Source organism: Mustelus asterias, chromosome 6, assembly GCF_964213995.1.
Source record: "Mustelus asterias chromosome 6, sMusAst1.hap1.1, whole genome shotgun sequence".
NCBI lineage: Eukaryota > Metazoa > Chordata > Chondrichthyes > Carcharhiniformes > Triakidae > Mustelus > Mustelus asterias.
In genome coordinates, this window is record NC_135806.1 from 1,045,902 (window position 1) to 1,067,019 (window position 21,118).

Consider the following 21,118-nt stretch of genomic DNA (forward strand, 5'->3'; position numbering starts at 1 on the left):
TGGTTAAGAAGGCGTATGGTGTGCTGGCCTTCATCAATTGAGGGATTGAGTTTAGGAGTCGGGAGATAATGATGCAGCTTTATAAGACCCTTGTCAGACCCCACTTGGAGTACTGTGCTCAGTTCTGGTCGCCTCATTACAGGAGGGATGTGGAAACGATTGAAAGGCTGCAGAGAAGATTTACAAGGATGTTGCCTGGATTGGTTGGCATGCCTTATGAGGATAGGTTGAGGGAGCTTGGTCTTTTCTCCTTGGAGAGACGAAGGATGAGAGGTGACCTGATAGAGGTGTACACGATGTTGAGAGGTATAGATTGGGTGGATTCTCGGAGGCTTTTTCCCAGGGCTGAAATGGCTGCTACGAGAGGACACAGGTTTAGGGTGCTGGGGAGTAGGTACAGAGGAGATGTCAGGGGTAAGTTTTTCACTCAGAGGGTGGTGGGTGAGTGGAATCAGCTGCCGTCAGTGGTGGTGGAGGCAAACTCGATAGGGTCTTTTAAGAGACTTCTGGATGAGTACATGGAACTTAATAGGATTGAGGGTTATAGGTAAGCCTATATATAAGCCTAGGTAGGGACATGGCCGGCGCAACTTGTGGGCCGAAGGGCCTGTTTGTGCTGTATTTTTTCTATGTTCTATGTAACTCACCAGGGTTCCTTAGACAGCACCTTCCAAAGCCATCACCTCTACAACCTGGAAGGACAAGTGCAGCAGACACACAGGAACATCACCAGCTGCAAGTTCCCCTCCAAGTCACGCAACATGCGGAGTTGGAAATATAACACACCCCTTTCATCAAAGCCAGAATCCCAGAAAGCTCTGTAGGAACACTTCCATCACACACACTGCAGCACTTCAGGAAGGAAGAGCACCCTGTTCTCAAGCCTAGCAAGTGATGGGTTGCCAGGTTAACAAGCCCACATCAGAGAATCGTTTCTTTTTAAAAAGCTGTACTTGTTTAATTGTTTATATTTATTCTTTTGCAGGGGATCACTGGCTGGTTCAGTGTTTATTGTCCATTCCTAATTGCGCCTTGAGAAGGTGGTGATGTGCCGCCTTCTTGAACTGCTGCAGTCCACGTGGTGTAGGTACACCCACAGTGCTGTTAGGGAGGCAGCTCCAAGATTTTGACCCTGCGACAGTGAAGGCACGGCCAATATATTTCCATGTCAGGATGGTATGTGGCTTGGGGTGGAATTTCCAGGTACTGATTGTTCTCATGTGTCTGCTGCCCAGATGGTATACATTGCATCACTGTGCCATTGTGCATTGGTGATGGAGGGAACGAAGGTTTGTGGATGGGGTGCCGATCAAGCCGGCTGCTTTATCCTGGATGGTGTTGAGCTTCACAGATTCCCTACAGTGCAGAAGAGGCCATTCGGCCCATCAGGTCTGCACAGACTCTCTGGCAGAGTATCTTACCCAGGCACTTTCCCCAGCCTATCTCCATAACCCCTCGCATTTACCATGGCTAATCTCCGTAACCTACATATCTTGGGACTCTAAGGGGCAATTGAGCTTCACCAATCCACCCAACCTGCACATCTTTGGACTGCGGGAGGAAATCAGAGCACCTGGAGGAAGCCCATGCAAACACAGGGAGAATGTGCAACGTCCACACAGACAGTGACCCAAGGCCGGAATCGAACCTGGGTCACTGGAGCTTTGTGACAGCAGTGCCAACCACTGTGCCACCATGCTGCCTTAGAGTTGTTGGGGCTCCACTCATCCAGGCAAATATTCGATCACACTCCTAACCTGTGCCTTGATGGTGGACAAGAATTGGGGAGTCTGGATGCGAGTTACTCTCCACACAGTTCCCACTTTCTGACCTGCTCTCATAGCCACAGTATATATCTGTGGTTCGTCAATGCTCTGTGATTGGGTCATTCTGTCTTGGATTTAGCTCTTGGACAGACTCTGGTATCTGCTTAATATTTGTTTATCTATGCTACATATAAACAGGTTACTGTGGGCACTTAGATCCTAGGCATGATTCCTACCTCTCTCAAAAGTCTAACACATGACTGACTGATGTCGGTAGTATATCAACTACATTCTTTCTGGTTGTATCACAGCTTGTTATGGCTCCTGCTCTGCCCACGACCGCAAGAAACTACGAAGGGTCATGAATGAAGCCCAGTCCATCACGCAAACCAGCCTCCCATCCATTGACTGCCTACACTTCCCCGCTGTCTTGGAAAAGCAGCCAGCATAATTAAGGACCCCACGCACCCCAGAAACACTCTTTTCCACCTTCTTCCGTCGGGAAAAAGATACAAAAATCTGAGATCACTTACCAACCGACTCAAGAACAGCTTCTTCCCTGTTGCCATCAGACTTTCAAAAGGACCTGCCTCACACCAAGTTGATCTTTCTCTACACCCTAGCTATGATTGTAACACTACATTCTGCACTCTCTCCTTTCCTTCTCTATGAACGGTATGTTTTGTCTTTATAGCGCCCAAGGAACAAGATACTTTTCACTGTATCCCAATACGTATGACAATAATAAATCAAATCAAAATCAAACATCAGCAAAACCCACCTTCAACCACTTGTACAGCAGTCCAGATCAGTTTCCAATCAATTGTAACTCCCAGGATTTTGCTAATGAGTAATTCAGTGATGGTAATGCCACTGAATGTCAAAGGGAGATGGTTAAGTTCTCTCTGGTTGCCTGGCACTTGAGGTACAAATGTTACGTGCCACATATCAGCCCAAGCCTGAATGTTGTCCAGGTCTTGCTGCATTTGGACATGGAATACTTGATACTATAACCAGTATGATCAGGTCACATGAAATGCATGAAATAGGAGGACGAGGAGGCCATTCAGTCCCGCAAACCTGCTCTCCCATTCAATAAGACATGATTGATGTGCTTGTGGCCTCAAATCCATCCTGTCCCCCATTGCCTTTTGACTCCTTTGTCAATCAAAAATCTATCTAACTCTGCCTTGAATATAATCCAGCCTCCCTGGGGCACTGGGGAAAGAGAATTCCACAGACAAACAAGCCACAGGAGATGGAATTCCTCTTCAACATGCACACATGCAAGCACACGTGCATATCCCTCAAGAAAATCAAAGCTGCACACAGCACTCCAGGTGCAATCTCACCAATGCCCTGTACAGTTGTAGCCAAGACTTTACTTCTTTTATATTCTAACTCCCTCATGATTGTTCGTCCTTCACTTCAATATTATTTTCCTCATTGATGTTTCTTACTTGATATCATTGGTTAATATTATTTCATTATTCCAGGTCCATAGCAAATAATTGAACTGTTCCTCCCTTCCATCAGAACGCATTGATCTCTCTACTCCAAGGACTATGTGGCTTGCTCAATGATCAGGCCATTGTTTGCCAGTTGCTAATTATTTGGGCTAGTTCAATCGCTAAAAACTATTACATTTTATTTTAGGTGGGGATCATTGGGGGTGCAGTCCAAAATCAACAACTTTCAGCTTAATTCATGACGCCATTTTATTCCTCAGCGAGTGAGTGCCAAAAACACAGCACAGAACTTGCATGTTTTCCACATTTTCAGTAAGCACACATCTCCCCTAGAAAGCTAATATGTAGCAGCCTCTCACACATTAGACACTTTGGCATTCCAACATAATGGACCCACACAGAAGACACAACTGGCAGATTTCCCAAAATACACATTCTGTTTTCCCACCATTCCAGCTTTGTTGTATCCATCCCACACATCAATCCATTCATTGGTTAATATAGGCTGAACTTGACTTCACCCCTTGTATCTGTAGGGGTCTGAGCTGGGTGCAGTGCACATCTGGTTATCAATCCCAAATATCAGCCTCCACAAGATTGTAGGTTATTATCCAACAGAGACCTTGAAATGCTCTCTTTGCTGATCAGCTCAGATCAAGAGGGGATTTTTCTATCCATTTCTCGCTTACCCTTAACTCTCAACGAAGGGAAGTCTAGATATTTGCTCTCGAGTCTCTCTCCATATTACCGATAATGGAGAGCTGTATGAGGCTACCTCATAATGATGGTCTCTCCAATATTCTTTACTGGTCAGAGATGGTTTGAATGCACCCTCCTCCTCTAAACCTGAGACTGGGTATTCAGTAAGTTCTTCCTTGACAGATTGGAAATCAGGAGTTGTGAAACCAAAAGCTTTTATTGACCAGTAGCAGTGCATGTAGAACAAGCTCATTCTCTTCACAAAAATATTCAAAGGGAAGACACAATCTCCTCCCCAAACCAAGATATTCCAAATAGTATCAATGTCTTCACTATGACCGAGATAGAAATCCACGACAGCGTAAATAGGTTCTAAACAAAGAAGTCCCCAGGTAAAGATCCCAGAGCACATGGAGAGTGGCATCCGAGTTAGGAGAGTGGTAACGGACAGAGTGGAGGGGGTGGCAGGCACCAGTACACTTTGCAACAGACTAACGTAGGACTTGTATTCAAAACAACAGCCAATACATCTACAGGCAACTCCAGATCCATTGGTCTTACTTCCAGTCGATGTAAATGAATCAAACGATCATCTGTACCACATTAACCTAATTATCAACAGTCAGCATGGGGTCACAAGGGGAAGATTCTGTCTGACCAAGCTTCTCGATTTTTGAGGAACAGGAGTGGACTGTGATAGGTTCCATCCACTTACTTCCAGAGGCTTTTGATACACAAAGGCTAAACTCAAAACTCTGAGGATTCCAGATAAACCCTGAGAATGGATGAAAAGGAAACTATCTGAAGGTAGGAATCAGGAGTATGGATTGGAGTAGATATTTCAGAGTGGTTGGCCGAGGGGTGGGGGTTGGCGGTGAGTGATTCAATGTTATTTCTAATCAACAGAAATGAGACTGGCTTCAGAATCAAAGCAAAGTGATTACAAATTTCAGATGATGAAGTGGAATTCAGAAATGATAAAGGCAATCGGATAAGAGATGGAATTGGGCAGCGCAATGGGTGATAATATTTAATGCTGACAGTTGTAAAATTCTGTACACAGGAAACCGGTAATGTGCCCTCCATGAATGATGCTGAAAATAACAGGATAAAACCGAATGAAACTCAATGCTCACTGACTCACCACAACCCACCAGAGACAGGGCAACCCACAGGGCAGCCCACAAAGCTAACAGTAAGTTACAGTACATCTCAGAGTTTCAGTGCAACTCTGCATCCCGAATACTGGACCCACTTGTTAGTCACCAATCATCTCAATGGCAGTGCAGAGAAAAATTTCAAACCTAATCCCTGGATTCAGTGGCCAGGATCAATGCTGGAAAAGGCCTGTGAAGGAAATGTCTCAGAGATGGTCTTAAAGGGAACCGAGATTGTCAGAGCGAATGCAAAATTTAACCCATAAAGTGCTGGGAGAGCAGGTAGAGGAGAAGGGGTTCAGACCAGTATCAGGAACTGATAAAAGGGGCTTCATGGTCACAGGGCAATCAGCGTGGGAGAGGGGCTGAGCTTCCAGATAAAGTTGAGTGTTGGGAGACACAAACACTGGAATAATTTAAAGCAATGAATCAAATCTGGAATTATTCAGACAGGATCTCACGGGACAGATAATTAAACCGAGCCAAGGACTGTCCTTTTCTAATGTCCGAAGACACGACCACAGCATCTTTTGCAGTGTCCCTTGGTTACCTGCTCAGTCACATCCCACTTCATCATTCCTTCCTCCAACTATAAAGCTCACACATTATAACCATCTCCATGAGACCTGTCACTGTGTCCCTCTCAGCTGCCTAACCCTACCCAGCAACAGTAAGAATCACCTCAAATTCCTACTGACCAACTATAAATATCCAAAAATCACACGCAGGAGTAAATCCTGTGATGGTCATCCCAGTTGCTGCAGTAGGGAACACTGCCTCCACCCCCCCCCCCCCCCCCAAAAGTATTGGACTGGGATAAGGCAGTAAAAGTGTGAGCTGAGGGCTATTGTTCGAAGTCTCAGATAGACACAGGATACAGCAGGTGTAGTGAAATTGAGACTGAACCAGCCCAGAGTCAGTGCTGAACTGGAACAGCAGCAGTTAATTAATTATCAGGACATTTTCGGTGCACTGAGTATGATAGTCAGATTGTAATCATTGCTATTGGAGATTGTGGAGTGAGGGCTCTCTCTTCCTTTGGAGCCGGGATCTTTTGGGGACATTGGAAGCAGCTGGCTGCAGTTCCCAAACTCCAGCTCCCATTAACCGAATCCCCATTCAATCCCCATCCCATTCCCCAGGACATTCCTGACCACAGCCCGGGGAAGAGGGGCTGGGAACTCGCTGCAAAGAGGCTGCGATGCGGATCGCTCTGCTCAATAAATAATAGATGATTTTTGCGGCGATTCTGCTCCCGGGATACTTTAAACCCGCTCATCTCAAAGCAGCAAATACATCATAAATAAACCCCTTATATAAACCCCCTTCAAAACCTCAATGTCAAATCAAACCTCACCCGCAGCACACATTGAAACCATCAAACATTCCCGGGGAGGGGGGATCCAACTCAAACTGGCGGGGAGGAGGTGGAGAATGGATCAGCAAAGCAGCCTCTCCTGAACTGGGGTGCGAAATGCGGCAGGAATGAGTGTGAGTCCCTGCTCTAAAAGGCAGGTGTTGCAGAATGATGCTGGAGTCCAGCTGCTTTGCTGCAGTGAACACAGAGACACACACACACAGAGAGGGAGATGCAGGCACTGTCCCTACCTGGGTAGCTTTGTGAAATTGCTTCTTTAATCCTGCCACAGACATGGTGTGTGCCAGTGGCCAGTGCAGGCACCCTAGCAAGCTGCTTACACTGGAGCCTGTTTTACTGTCACCCCCACAGCCGCTCCGCTCGCCTGATTCTGATCCTACTCCAGGATTAAATTACTCGCTGCAAAACCAGGATATCCGGACCCAACCTGACGTCAGTTTCTCTTAAAGACACAGTCACGTTTGTTGCGACAGTCCTGTGGGTGAACTAACCCGCAGCCACAGCTAAAAATACACACCAACTACCCCTGCAGCATCTTCTCTGCAAACAGTGAGCCATCTCCTGAATTGTATAGACAGACAAGCAGGCATGATATACAATTACACATATATCTGAATATATACATAATCACACCTATATATGGCTAAACATTGGGAGAGCTGGCCCAGACACTAGTCCAGAATCAGACAATACAATGTCCCTGACACCACCACTGCCATTGACCTGGGTACCGTACCCTCTGCCCCACCAGCAGGGCAGACCCAGCAGAGCTGGTGGCTGCAAAGTGTTATACATCCGGGAGGGAGCTTCCCTGGGAGTTCTCAACATCCAGTCTGGACCCCATGAAGTGTCATGGCATCAGGACAAAGACCAGCAAGGAAACCGCTTGCTATTTACCAGGTACTGCACGCCTCCTCCATGGCAAATATCACTTAGCAGAAACACTGAGGGTGGCAAGGGAATAGACCCTGGATGGGGAATTCAATGTCCATCACCAAGAGTTCAATATCTCCACCACAGACGGAGCTGGCCGGGTCCTAAAGGACGTCGCTGCTAGACTGGGACTGTGGCAGGTGGTGAGGGAACCAACAAAAAGGAAAAACATACTTGACTTCATCCTTCACCACTCCCATTGTAAGAATTCCATGGAACCCCTGTAACACAACACAAATATATTTTCTGTATAAAATTAGTGAAACAATTAAACATATATTTATTGATGTCACAGATATATCTGTCCATTACAGTATTGGTTAGATTGACCACTGCCCAGTCCACATGAGGACCAAGTCTCACCTTCATATGGTGAATATCCTCCATCATGTTATGTGGCAGCATCATGCTGCTAAATGCAATTGAGTCAGAACTGCTCTGACAACTCATGCCGGCATGCTTGAGGTTCTGTGAGCCATCATCAGCAGAGATGTATTCCACCACAATCTGTAACCACATCGCCTGGCATATCCCTCACTCCACTGTTACCATCAAGCCAGAGGACCAAACCTGGTTAATGAAAGCTTCAGAAGAGCATGCCGGGAGCAGCATCAAGCTGAAACAAAGGTACCAACTTGTTCAAGTTACAACACAGGATTGATGGCATGTTAAACAGTGAAAGCAGCAAGAGACAGCGTCAGTTGGATCAGATCAAAACTCTATAGTCCTGCCATAACCAGTCACAAATAGTGTTGGTCAATTAAATAACTAACAAGAGGAACTGGCTGTAAAGTATCCCCGCCATCAATAATGGACTGCCCAGCATAGAATCCAATACTGCTGAAGGAGGCCATTCGACCCATCGAGTCTGCACCGACAACAATCCCATCTAGGCCCCATCCCCATAACCCCATGCATTTACCCTAACTAGTCCCCCTGACACTAAGGGGTAACGTAGCACGGCCAATCCACCTAAAACACATATCTTTGATGAGTATAAAAGACAAGGTTGAAATATTCACAACCATCTTCAGCCACAAGTGCAAAGTGGGTGATCCACCTTGACCTCCTTCTGAGGTCACCACCATGTGACATCAAATAAAGACTGAGTGAATTGGATATGGCAAAGGCAATGGGTTCTGCCAAAATTTCAGCTGTAGTACTGAAGACTTCTGCTCTTGAACTAACTGTGCCCTTAGCCAAGCTGTTCCAGTACAGCTACAACACTGGCATCTACCCAGCAATGTGGAAAACTGCCCAGGAATGTCCTATCCACAAAAAGCAGGACAAATCCAACCTAACCAATTACTGCCTCAGCTTCCACTCACAGTCATCAGTCAAATGATGGAAGGTGTTATTAAAAGGGCTATTTGGAAACACTAGCAATAACAATAATATGCATTTATAAAGTGTCAATATAGTAAGACATGACAATGCACTTCTCAATTATCAGGGATTAGAGTGGAATTGGTGTCTAGAGAATGGAGTTAATGCCCAGTTAGTGTCTAGGGAATGGAGTTGGTGTCCAGGGAATGGAGTTGGTGGCAGGAACTGAAGACAATGACTTCAGTCTTTCCAATCATAGAATCATAGAATCCTACAGTGCAGAAGGAGGCCATTCAGCCCATTGAGTCTGCACCGAAAAAGAGGAAGCTACTGTTTATCGAGGGCTGGATGTTGGTCGGACAAGCAATATGTCAGTGGAGGGGTGGAGAGAGGTGATGGTGAGATAGAGCTGAGTGCCGTCAGTATATCTGTGAATACTAACACTGCATTTTCAGATGATCCCACTGAGGGAAGCAAGGACCGTGATTTTTGGTGTATAAGTCAGTGTGATGTACAAGTCAAACTGATTAGATTTCTGATTTTTCCAAACTCCATTCATATATATGTCGAAGCGGTATATAAGACAAGATGGGGCTGTACTATATTTAAACATGATGTGGAGATGCCGGCGTTGGACTGGGGTGAACACAGTAAGAGTTTTAACAACACCAGGTTAAAGTCCAACAGGTTTATTTGGTAGCAAATACCATTAGCTTTCGGAGCGCTGCTCCTTCGTCAGATGGAGTGGAAATGTGGACTCCATCTGACGAAGGAGCAGCGCTCCAAAAGCGAATTGTATTTGCTATCAAATAAACCTGTTGGACTTTAACCTGGTGTTGTTAAAACTCTTACTGTATTTAAACCACAGCAACAGCTCCTTGTGTCAACATTTACTCTTCCCATTTCTGTTTGATGTGAATCCACCAGGCTTTAGATCATGGTTTACTTTTTTGGTCGTCTGGGTTGTACGCAACACGTCATTCACCTTGTGCCAATCCCCAACACTTTTCTCTCTTACTCCATGTTTACGGTGAGCAGCCATGTTCCCGCCATTTTCTCCTGCATATTTCACCACTTCCACATTGAATGCTGCCGTGTGGGATCGAGGCGACTGACTGGAGGCATGGGGATTGGATCGATTTGTAAGGTGTCAGCATCTAAAATCCATTCAAACGGTAGATAAGTCAAAGCGGTGTATAAGATAAGGAATAGACTTTTGGAGAAAAATGTCATGTCTTATACACCAACAATACCGTATTATGAAATAGGCAGGGGCCAAGGATAAATCCTGGGGCGACACCAGAGATAATGGAGCAGGAGCAGGAAGAGAAGCCATCTCAAGCGATTCCAATAACTTGCTCAAACCAAACACTCAGTTTGGTTTCCACCAGGAGCACTCGGTTCCAGACTTCATCAGTCCAGACTTGAAGAGATGAATTTCTGTGGCAGGGTGTGAGTGACTGTCCCTGACATCAAGGGAGAATGTGACTGAGTGCAGCATCAAGGAGATTTGCAAAGTTGAGGACTCTACCATCTGATGGACAAGGGAAGCAATTGCATGGGAGTACCACCTGCAAATTCCCCTCCAAGGTGTATGCTTTGTGCTAGATATGGCACCAGCCCATTTGGAGAGCTATCCCCACTGAATACCAAAGACTTCAATGTTTCCACAGCTCCTTGTTGCCACACTCAGTCAAATGTCCCTTGATGCCAATGGCAGTCACTCACACCTTGCCACTGAAACTCGCCTCTTTGGGTCATGTTTAGACCAACGCTGTAGTGAGATGTGGACCTGATGGAGACCTAACTGAGCTGTTGTTGGTGGGTAAGTGGTGTTTGACATTACCGTCAGCATTCCTTCACTTTGCTGATGATTAAATGTGGTAAGCAGATGGGACAGGAATTCGTTAGGTTCATAGAATCATAGAATCCCTACAGTGCAGAAAGAGGCCATTCAGCCCATCGAGCCAACAATCCCACCCACACCCTATCCCCGTAACCCCACATATTTACCCTGCTAATCCCTCTAAACTACGAATCCCAGGACACTCAACAACAATTTAGAATGGCCAATGCACCTAACCAGCACATCTTTGGACTGGGAGGAAACCGGAGGAAACTCACGCAGACACGGGGAGAACACGCAAACTCCACACAGTCACCCAAACCGGGAATAGAACCCAGGTCCCTGGCGTTGTGGGGCAGCAGTGCTAACCACTGTGCCACCATACCACCAAAGTCTAATGTTTGCATTGTTGATAAGAATAAAGTAAACTGATACTTAACTTTATTCAACAAGATCTGAATCTTCAGATAACAATAGTAAATTTAATGGTGAATATCATTATTTCCGCGTTTTAACTTGATTTCACTTATTAATAATTTTTATTAATAATGTTCAGATGACAAAGTGAGTCTAGTCAGGTTAAAGTTATAGTGAATAATTACCAAGCTGCTTATAGTTCCCAGAGTTGAGGCTGGTGTGAGCAATAAAACAAATAATCCCTGTCTTTGGCTAGCTATTTGCTGTATGCTGTTCTGTGATTCTCTGCTCTCACTTCTGCATTGTGCCTATATTAAGTTAACATTGTTTGTGATGGATCTTTCCCAAGTTTAGCTTTATCTACTGGTGCTGTATTTTTTCTATGGGCTGTTAGACTTGAAGTATCCTGTTTCAGACACCATGAAGTAGGCTTCGTAGTCTTCAGTGGGCAGCTCGGTGGCACAGTGGTTAGCACTGCTGCCTCCCAACTCCAGGAACCCGGGTTCAATTCCGGCCTTGGGTCACTGTCTGTGTGGAGTCTGCACGTTCTCCCCGTGTCTGCATGGGTTTCCTCCATGTGCTCCGGTTTCCTCCCACAGTCTGAAAGATGTGCTGGTTAGATGTATTGCCCATGCTAAATTCTCCCTCAGTGTACCCAAACCGGCGCTGGAGAGTGGCGACTAGGGGATTTTCACAGCAACTTCATTGCAGTATTAATGTAAACCTACTTGTTACACTAATGAAAAAAGCTAAATTTATCAAACTTGCCATGAAAAGTAATGGCCCAAATCGTCAGGGCTCTGGATTGTTGGAGACTAAATATCATCGGGAAAATGTACTACAGGTTCCTTCAGGAATCCCAGTGCAATGACTCTGTGGGAATTGCCCAGGAAGATGAAATCCTGGAGATCGATTCCCCTGCTCTCCAGGACTCTCTGAAAAAGTCTCCAACTTTGAGTGTGAGTCAGAGGCTTCAGACAATTCTGATCTACTTACCTGGATAGCTACACAGGAAATTTTAGAAAAATCCTACTCTAACTCCTGGGGAACTACACACCTGACCCCCACTCAGTCGCACTGACTCTCCCCCCCAGACTTCTCCCTCCATACCCCTCCCACTGCCAACTCCTCCCTGACCCGACTCTCTCCACCTTCCACCCCATCCCCTTGCCCAGTATCCTGAAAAGCTTTTAAAATCCGGTGATGCAGAAAGGCGATTGAAGAGGGAGAACAAAGAGAAAAAAATAAAAGATCTTGTGCTCTGGAAATTCCCTCTTCTCCCAACATTCCTCCCTGAGTCACATTCCCACTGCTTTAAAGTTGTTTGAGGAAATATCAAGACAGACGATAAGCAGCCCTGTTGGTTCATGGGTTTAAATGAGCTGTAACACTGGCAAAATCTGACAATTGCCTATCATAATAGGAGATGATGGTTCAATATTCTCACCAGGTGTCCAGGCCTGATAAGACCAGGCAAGACAATTCAACAGCTTGAGATATTACCCTATTTATGATGCTATTTTTAATAAGCTATAAATATTTTCGGTTTAATTAATTATTCGGCTCAGGTAATTACTGGGGATAGAATGAGGTCCGAAGGCCGATAAAGAGTGGTAATGAGAAAGGAGAAATTTAATCTAAGGATGAGTGGCTGTGAAGGAACAAATATAAAACTGATTTTACAAAGAGGCAGCGGGAATAGGGATTCTCACAGGGAATGCATTTCCTTTTACACTTCCTGTTACAAGGTTATTCTGATTTTTGGTTTGATTTATTATTGTCACATGTATTAACATACAGTAAAAAGTATTGTTTCTCGCACGCTATACAGACAAAGCATACCGTTCATAGAGAAGGAAACGAGAGAGTGCAGAATGTAGTGTTACAGTCATAGCTAGGGTGTAGAGAAAGATCAACTTAATGCAAGGTCGGTCCATTCAAAAGTCTGATGGCAGCAGTGAAGAAGCTGTTCTTGAGTCGGTTGCTACGTGATCTCAGACTTTTGTATCTTTTTCCCAATGGAAGAAGGTGGAAGAGAGAATGTCCGGGGTACGTGGGGTCCTTAATTATGCTGGCTGCTTTGCCAAGGCAGTTGGAAGTGTAGACAGAGTCAATGGACGGGAGGCTGGTTTGCGTGATGGATTGAGCTACATTCACGACCATTTGTAGTTCCTTGCGGTCTTGGGCAGAGCAGGAGCCATACGAAGCTGTGATACAACCAGAAAGAATGCTTTCTATGGTGCATCTGTAAAAGTTGGTGAGAGTCGTAGCTGACATGCCAAATTTCCTTAGTTTTGGAACCATAGAACCATAGAAAATTACAGCTCAGAAACAGGCCTTTTGGCCCTTCTTGTCTGTGCCGAACCATTTTATGCCTCGTCCCACTGACCTGCACTTGGACCATATCCCTCCACACCCCTCTCATCCATGAACCCATCCAAGTTTTTCTTAAATGTTAAAAGTGACCCCGCATTTACCACTTTATCCGGCAGCTCATTCCACACTCCCACCACTCTCTGCGTGAAGAAGCCCCCCCCTAATATTCCCTTTAAACTTTTCTCCTTTCACCCTTAACCCATGCCCTCTGGTTTTTTTCTCCCCTAGCCTCAGCGGAAAAAGCCTGCTTGCATTCACTCTATCTATACCCATCAAAATCTTATACACCTCTATCAAATCTCCTCTCAATCTTCTACGCTCCAGGGAATAAAGTCCCAACCTATTCAATCTCTCTCTGTAACTCAGCTTCTCAAGTCCCGGCAACATCCTTGTGAACCTTCTCTGCACTCTTTCAATCTTATTTACATCCTTCCTGTAACTAGGTGACCAAAACTGTACACAATACTCCAAATTCGGCCTCACCAATGCCTTATATAACCTTACCATAACACTCCAACTTTTATACTCGATACTCCGATTTATAAAGGCCAATGTACCAAAGGCACTCTTAACGACCCTATCCACCTGTGACGTCACTTTTAGGGAATTCTGTACCTGTATTCCCAGATCCCTCTGTTCAACTGCACTCTTCAGAGTCCTACCATTTACCCTGTACGTTCTTCTTTGGTTTGTCCTTCCAAAGTGCAATATCTCACACTTGTCTGCGTTAAATTCCATTTGCCATTTTTCAGCCCATTTTTCTAGTTGGTCCAAATCCCTCTGCAAGCTTTGAAAACCTTCCTCACTGTCCACTACACCTCCAATCTTTGTATCATCAGCAAACTTGCTGATCCAATTCACCACATTATCATCCAGATCATTGATATAGATGACAAACAACAATGGACCCAACACCGATCCCTGCGGCACACCACTAGTCACAGGCCTCCACTCAGAGAAGCAATCCTCCACAACCACTCTCTGGCTTCTTCCATTGAGCCAGTGTCTTATCCAATTTACTACCTCCCCATGTATACCTAGCGACTGAACCTTCCTAACTAACCTCCCATGAGGGACCTTGTCAAAGGCCTTGCTGAAATCCAGGTAGACAACATCCACGACCTTCCCTTCATCCACTTTCCTGGTAACCTCCTCGAAAAACTCTAATAGATTGGTCAAACATGACCTACCACGCACAAAGCCATGTTGACTCTCCCTAATAAGTCCCTGTCTATCCAAATATTTGTAGATCCTATCCCTTATCACACCTTCCAATAACTTGCCCACCACCGACGTCAAACGTACTGGCCGATAATTTCCCGGATTTCTTTTGGAACCTTTTTTAAACAACGGAACAACATGAGCCACCCTCCAATCATCCGGCACCTCCCCCGTGAATACTGACATTTTAAATATGTCTGCCAGGGCCCCTGCAAGTTCAACACTTGCTTCCCTCAAGGTCCGTGGGAATACCCTGTCCAGTCCTGGGGATTTATCCACTCTGATTTGCCTCAAGACAGCGAGCACCTCCTCCCCTTTAATCTGTAAAGGTTCCATGGCCTCCCTACCAGTTTGCCCTATTTCCGTAGACTCCATGCCCGTTTCTTCAGTAAATACGGATGCAAAAAAACAATTTTCTGAGAAATTAGAGGTGTTGGTGGGCTTTCTTAACTATAGTGTCGACATGGGGGTCCAGGACAGGTTGTTGGTGATCTGGACACTTGCAACTATACTGTGAATAGATGGCCCATGTAGAAATATAAAAACTGTTTTGCACAAATAATTATGATGACAATTTCCTAGAATGGCTTTTCCTTTGATCAATATTCACTGGCTTGTTATTTTATTAACATCCCAGACTTGAGAACTTTAATTGTTTATTTAATGCAATAAAGGAGAAATTCAATTCAATATTTCTATTACTACATGTTTAATACAGAAAGTGTGGTGGCGGTGTGGGTAGCATCTCTGCCTCTGAGCCAGAAGCTCTGGGTTCGAGGCCCACCCGAGGACTGGATGGCCAAGAAAGATGTGTTCATAATGCAGCCAAACAATTTTGGCGTGTCAACCTACAAAATCTCTCTAAACACACCAATGTTTGGCAGTAAGAGTGGGAGAGACTCCTGGTCAGTCACGCTTGTGTGGAGTGACGTCTCTCAAGTTATAAGCCTCTGACGACAGACTAGCGACCTGTTTTGGGAATTATTAGCAACGGAAACAGATAAAAGTCTGCCTTAGTGCGCCACTAGGTGTGGAAAGATAATGGAATGGAATGTTTAAAATGACAAGTTTGTCACTTTCCAACACTTTATATTTTTGAGTTGTGGTAGGTCGTGATTTCTTTGACAACATTCACTCAAACACTGGGATTTTTAAACTGTACTTACTAAAATTCACTACTTTACTTGTTTCTCCTGAAATTGTATTCTTGAGTTCAAATTGAAAAGATTCAACAGAATGTATTTTTTCAGCAATACTTAAGGTATGGTTTTCCTCTGCCTTTATGTAACTGATATAAAAATACATTAATCCCTTCTGAAATTGAATCTTGTTCTTGTCGATGATGCCAAACACCTTCACCTGTAATATAATAAACCAGACTCAAGAACCTCTCCCAGATTTAAGGCATTAAATTCTAATTTAGTTATGTCTAGACTGCAAATGTTTCATGAGCAAAAAGTTGTACAAAATTGTAGATTGGTTTATTTTGGCAGGGATGCCCCGTTAATAGTTGATTGATTTGGCACTGTAATCATTGGGCGATTAGGCATTGATTTTGCAACTGTTTGCAGTAATCACGATACCTGTGGGGACTGGAACAATGACGACTGGACTGCAGTTAACAGCCAGTGGCAGCAGCACTGGACAGCATCAGCTGACCTGTTATTCCAACAAGTATTTGTCACATCAAAAATGTCCCAAGGTGCTTCACAGTAACATAGAGTAAATCTGACACAGTCACATGAAGTCACATGAAGTGTCAGTAAGACAAATAATATAGAAACATAACTTTTCCCCATCAACTTTTCAAGAAGGGGAATAGGGATAGCCCAGGAAATTACCGACCGGTGAGTCTAACCTCAGTGGTTGGTAAACTGATGGAGAAGATCCTGAGGGACAGGATATATGAGCATTTAGAGAGGTTTAGTATGCTCAAGAATACTCAGCATGGCTTTGTCAAAGGCAGATCGTGCCTTACGAGCCTGGTGGAGTTCTTCGAAAATGTGACTAAACACATTGACAAAGGGAAAGCGGTAGATGTGGTTTATATGGATTTTAGCAAGGTGTTCGATAAGGTCCCCCATGCAAGGCTTCTAGAAAAAGTGAGAGGGCATGGGATCCAAGGGGCTGCTGCCCTGTGGATCCAGAACTGGCTTGCCCAAAGGAGGCAGAGAGTGGGTATAGATGGGTCTTTTTCTAAATGGAGGTCGGTCACCAGTGGTGTGCCCCAGGGATCTGTTCTGGGACCCCTGCTGTTTGTCATTTTCATAAATGACCTGGATGAGGAAGTGGAGGGATAGGTTGGTAAGTTTGCCGACGACACGAAGGTTAGTGGGGTTGTGGATAGTCTGGAGGGATGTCAGAAGTTACAGAGGGACATAGATAGGATGCAAGACTGGGCAAAGAAGTGGCAGATGGACTTCAACCCAGATAAATGCGTCGTGGTCCATTTTGGCAGGTCAAATGGGATGAAGGAGTACAATATAAAGAGAAAGACTCTTAGTACGGTAGAGGATCAGAAAGACCTTGGGGTCCGGGTCCATAGTACTCTAAAATCGGCCCCACAGGTGGAGGAGGTGGTTAAGAAGGCGTATGGTGTGCTAGCCTTTATCAATTGAGGGATTGAGCTTAGGAGTCCAGGGATAATGATGCAGCTATGTAAGACCCTCGTCAGACCCCACTTGGAGTACAGTGCTCAATTCTGGTCACCTCATTACAGGAAGGATGTGGAAAAGATTGAAAGGGTGCAGAGGAGATTTACAAGGATGTTGCCTGGATTGAGTGGCATGCCTTATGAGGATAGGCTGAGGGAGCTCGGTTTTTTCTCCTTGGAGAGACGTAGGATGAGAGGAGACCTAATAGAGGTATATAAGATGTTGAGAGGCATAGATCGGGTGGACTCTCAGAGGCTTTTTCCCACGGTGGAAATGGCTGCTACGAGAGGACACAGGTTTAAGGTGCTGGGGGGTAGGTACAGGGGAAATGTTAGGGGGAAGTTTTTCACACAGAGGGTGGTGGGCGAGTGGAATCGGCTGTCGTCAGTGGTGGTGGAGGCAAACTCAATAGGGTCTTTTAAGAGACTCCTGGATGAGTACATGGGACTTAATAGGATGGAGGGTTATAGGTAGGCCTAGAAGGTAGGGATATGTTCGGCACAACTTGTGGAGCCGAAGGGCCTGTTTTGTGCTGTAGTTTTCTATGTTTCTCTAACGAACAGGAACAGGAGTAGGCCATTTGGCCCTTCAAATCTGCTCCACCTTTTAATAAGATCTGACAGTAACCTCCCTATTCCCAATAACCTTTCACCCACTCAAGAATCTATTGACCCTTGCCTTAAAAATATTCAAAGATTCTGCTTCCATTGCCTTTTGATGCTGAGAGTTCCAGAGACTTATGACTCTCAGAGAAAAAAAAATTCTTATCTCTTCTTCTTATCTCTGTTTCCAATGAGAGACATGATGTGGAGATGCCGGCGTTGGACTGCAGAGTAAGAAGTCTCACAACACCAGATTAAAGTCCAGCAGGTTTATTTGGTACCACAATCTTTCGGAGTGTCGTTCCTTCGTCAGGTGAGTGGGAATTGTGTTCACAAACAGGGCATATATAGACACAAACTCAATTTACAAGATAATGGTTGGAATGCGAGTCTTTACAGGCAATCAAGTCTTAAAGGTATAGACAATGTGAGTGGAGAGAGGGTTAAGCACAGGTTAAAGAGATGTGTATTGTCTCCAGCCAGGACAGTTAGTGAGAATTTGCAAGCCCAGGCAAGTCGTGGGGGTTACAGACAGTGTGACATGAACCCAAGATCCCGGTTAGGGCCGTCCTCATGTGTGTGGAACTTGGTTATCAGTTTCTGCTCAGCGATTCTGCGTTATCGTGTGTCGTGAAGGCCGCCTTGGGGAACGCTTACCCAAAGATCAGAGGCCGAATGCCCGTGACTGCTGAAGTGTTCCTGATAGGAAGAGAACACTCCTGCCTGGTAATTGCTGAGTGGTGTTCATTCATCCGTTGTTGTAGCGTCTGCATGGTCTCCCCAATGTTCCTAAATTAATTCCTAAATGGATATTTCTCATCAGTATTTACTATTGAGAAAAGCATGGATGTTAGGGAACTTGGGGAAATAAATAGTGATGTCTTGAGGAGTGTACATATTACAGAGAAGGAGATGCTGGAAGTCTTAAAGCGCATCAAGGTAGATAAATCCCCGGGACCTGATGAAGTATATCCCAGGACATTGTGGGAGGATAGGGAGGAAATTGGGGGTCCCCTAGCCGAGATATTTGAATCATCAATAGTCACGGGTGAGGTGCCTGAAGATTGGAGAGTGGCAAATGTTGAACCATTGTTTAAAAAGAGCTGCAGGGAAAAGCCTGGGAACTACAGGCCAGTTAGCCTCACATCTGTGGTGGGTACATTTTTGGAAGGTATTTTGAGAGAAAGGATCTACAGGCATTTAGTGACGCAAGGACTGATTAGGGACAGTTAGCATGGCTTTGTGAGTGGAAAATCATGTCTCACAAATTTGATTGAGTTTTTTGAAGGGGTAACCAAGTAGGTAGATGAGGACAGTGCAGTTGATGTTGTCTACATGGACTTTAGCAAGGCCTTTGACAAGGTACCACATGGTAGGTTGTTGCATAAGGTTAAATCTCATAGGATCCAGGGTGAGGTATCTAAATGCATACAAAATTGGCTTCTTGACAGAAGCCAGAGGGTGGTTGTAGAGAGTTGTTTTTCAAACTGGAAGCCTGTGACCAGCGGTGTGCCTCAGGGATCAGTTCTGGGTCCACTGTTATTTGTCATTTATATTAATGACTTGGATGAGAATATAGGAGGCATGGTTAGAAAGTTTGCAGATGACACTAAGATTGGTGGCATAGTAGACAGTGAAGAAAGTTACCTCCAATTGCAACGGGATCTTGATCAATTGGGCCAGTGGGCTGACGAATGGCAGATGGAGTTTAATTTAGACAAATGCGAGGTGATGCATTTTGGTAGATTGAACCAGGGCAGGACTTACTCAGTTAATGGTAGGGCGTTGGGTGAGTTATAGAACAAAGTGATCTAAGGGTACATGTTCATAGCTCCTTGAAAGTAGAGTCACAGGTGGACAGAATGGTGAAGAAGGCATTCGGCATGCTTGGTTTCATCGGTCAGAACATTGAATACAGGAGTTGGAATGTCTTGTTGAAGTTGTACAAGACATTGGTAAGGCCACACTTGGAATAATGTGTGCAATTTTGGTCACCCTATTATAGAAAGGATATTATTAAACTAGAAAGAGTGCAGAAAAGATTTACTAGGATGCTACCGGGACTTGATGGATTGAGTTATAAGGAGAGGCTGAATAGACTGGGAATTTTTCCTCTGGAGCGAAGGAGGCTGAGGGGTGATCTTATAGACGTCTATAAAATAATGAGGGGCACAGATCAGCTAGATAGTCAATAACTTTGCCCAAAGGTAGGGGAGTCTAAAATTAGAGGGCATAGGTTTAAGGTGAGAGGGGAGAAATACAAAAGGGTCCAGAGGGGCAATTGTTTCACACAGAGGGCGCTGAGTGTCTGGAACAAGCTGCCAGTGGTAGTAGTAGAGGCGGTACAATTTTGTCTTTTAAAAAGCATTTAGATAGTTACATGGGTACGATGGGTATAGAGGGATATGGGCCAAATGCAGGCAATTGGGATTAATTTAGGGGTTTTAAAAAAGAAAGAGCAGCATGGACAAGTTGGGCCAAAGGGCCAGTTTCTATGCTGTAAACCTTCATGACTCTCTGACTCTCCGTATCATGCCTCGGTACATGGTTTTCTACAGCGTTTCAGGTAGACAACGTTGGCCGAGTTGCAAGAGTAGGTACCGTGTACCTGGTGGATGGTGTTCTCACGTGAGATGATGGCATCCGCATTGATGATCCGACACGTCTTGAATATGTTGCTGTGGCAGGGTGTGTGGTGTCGTGGTCTCTGTTCACCTGAAGGCTGGGTAGTTTGCTGCGGACAATGGTCTGTTTGAGGCTGTGTGGTTGTTTGAAGGTAAGAAGTGGGGGTGTGGGGATGGCCTTGGCGAGATGTTCGTCTTCATCGATGACATGTTGAAGGCTCCAGAGAAGATGTTGTAGCTTCTCCGCTCCGGGGAAGTACTGGACGACGAAGGGTACTCTGTCCACTGTGTCCCGTGTTTGTCTTCTGAGGAGGTCGGTGCGGTTTTTCGTCGGAACTGTCAATCAATGAGTCGAGCGCCATATCCTGTTCTTATGAGGGCATCTTTCAGCATCTGTAGGTGTCTGTTGCGATCCTCCTTATCTGAGCAGATCCTGTGTATATGGAGGGCTTGTCCGTAGGGGATGGCTTCTTTAACGTGTTTAGGGGGGAAGCTGGAGAAGTGGAGCATCGTGAGGTTATCCGTGGGCTTGCGGTACAGTGAGGTGCTGAGGTGACCGTCCTTAATGGAGATGGGTGTGTCCAAGAATGCAACTGATTCCAGAGAGTAGTCCATGGTGAGTCTGATGGTGGGATGGAACTTGTTGATGT

General features: G+C 45.1%; 1 protein-coding gene across 1 annotated transcript in view; it reads right to left on the minus strand.

The window, feature by feature from the left end:
• Window positions 1-6,872, minus strand: part of sh3gl2b (SH3 domain containing GRB2 like 2b, endophilin A1) — a 157,262-nt gene extending 150,390 nt beyond the window's left edge. The window contains exon 1 of the mRNA XM_078215312.1: window positions 6,700-6,872. Within this exon, the coding sequence (XP_078071438.1) occupies window positions 6,700-6,744 (45 nt within the window). The 5' untranslated portion in view covers window positions 6,745-6,872. The remainder of the gene's footprint in view (window positions 1-6,699) is intronic.
• Window positions 6,873-21,118: the final 14,246 nt, after the last annotated feature.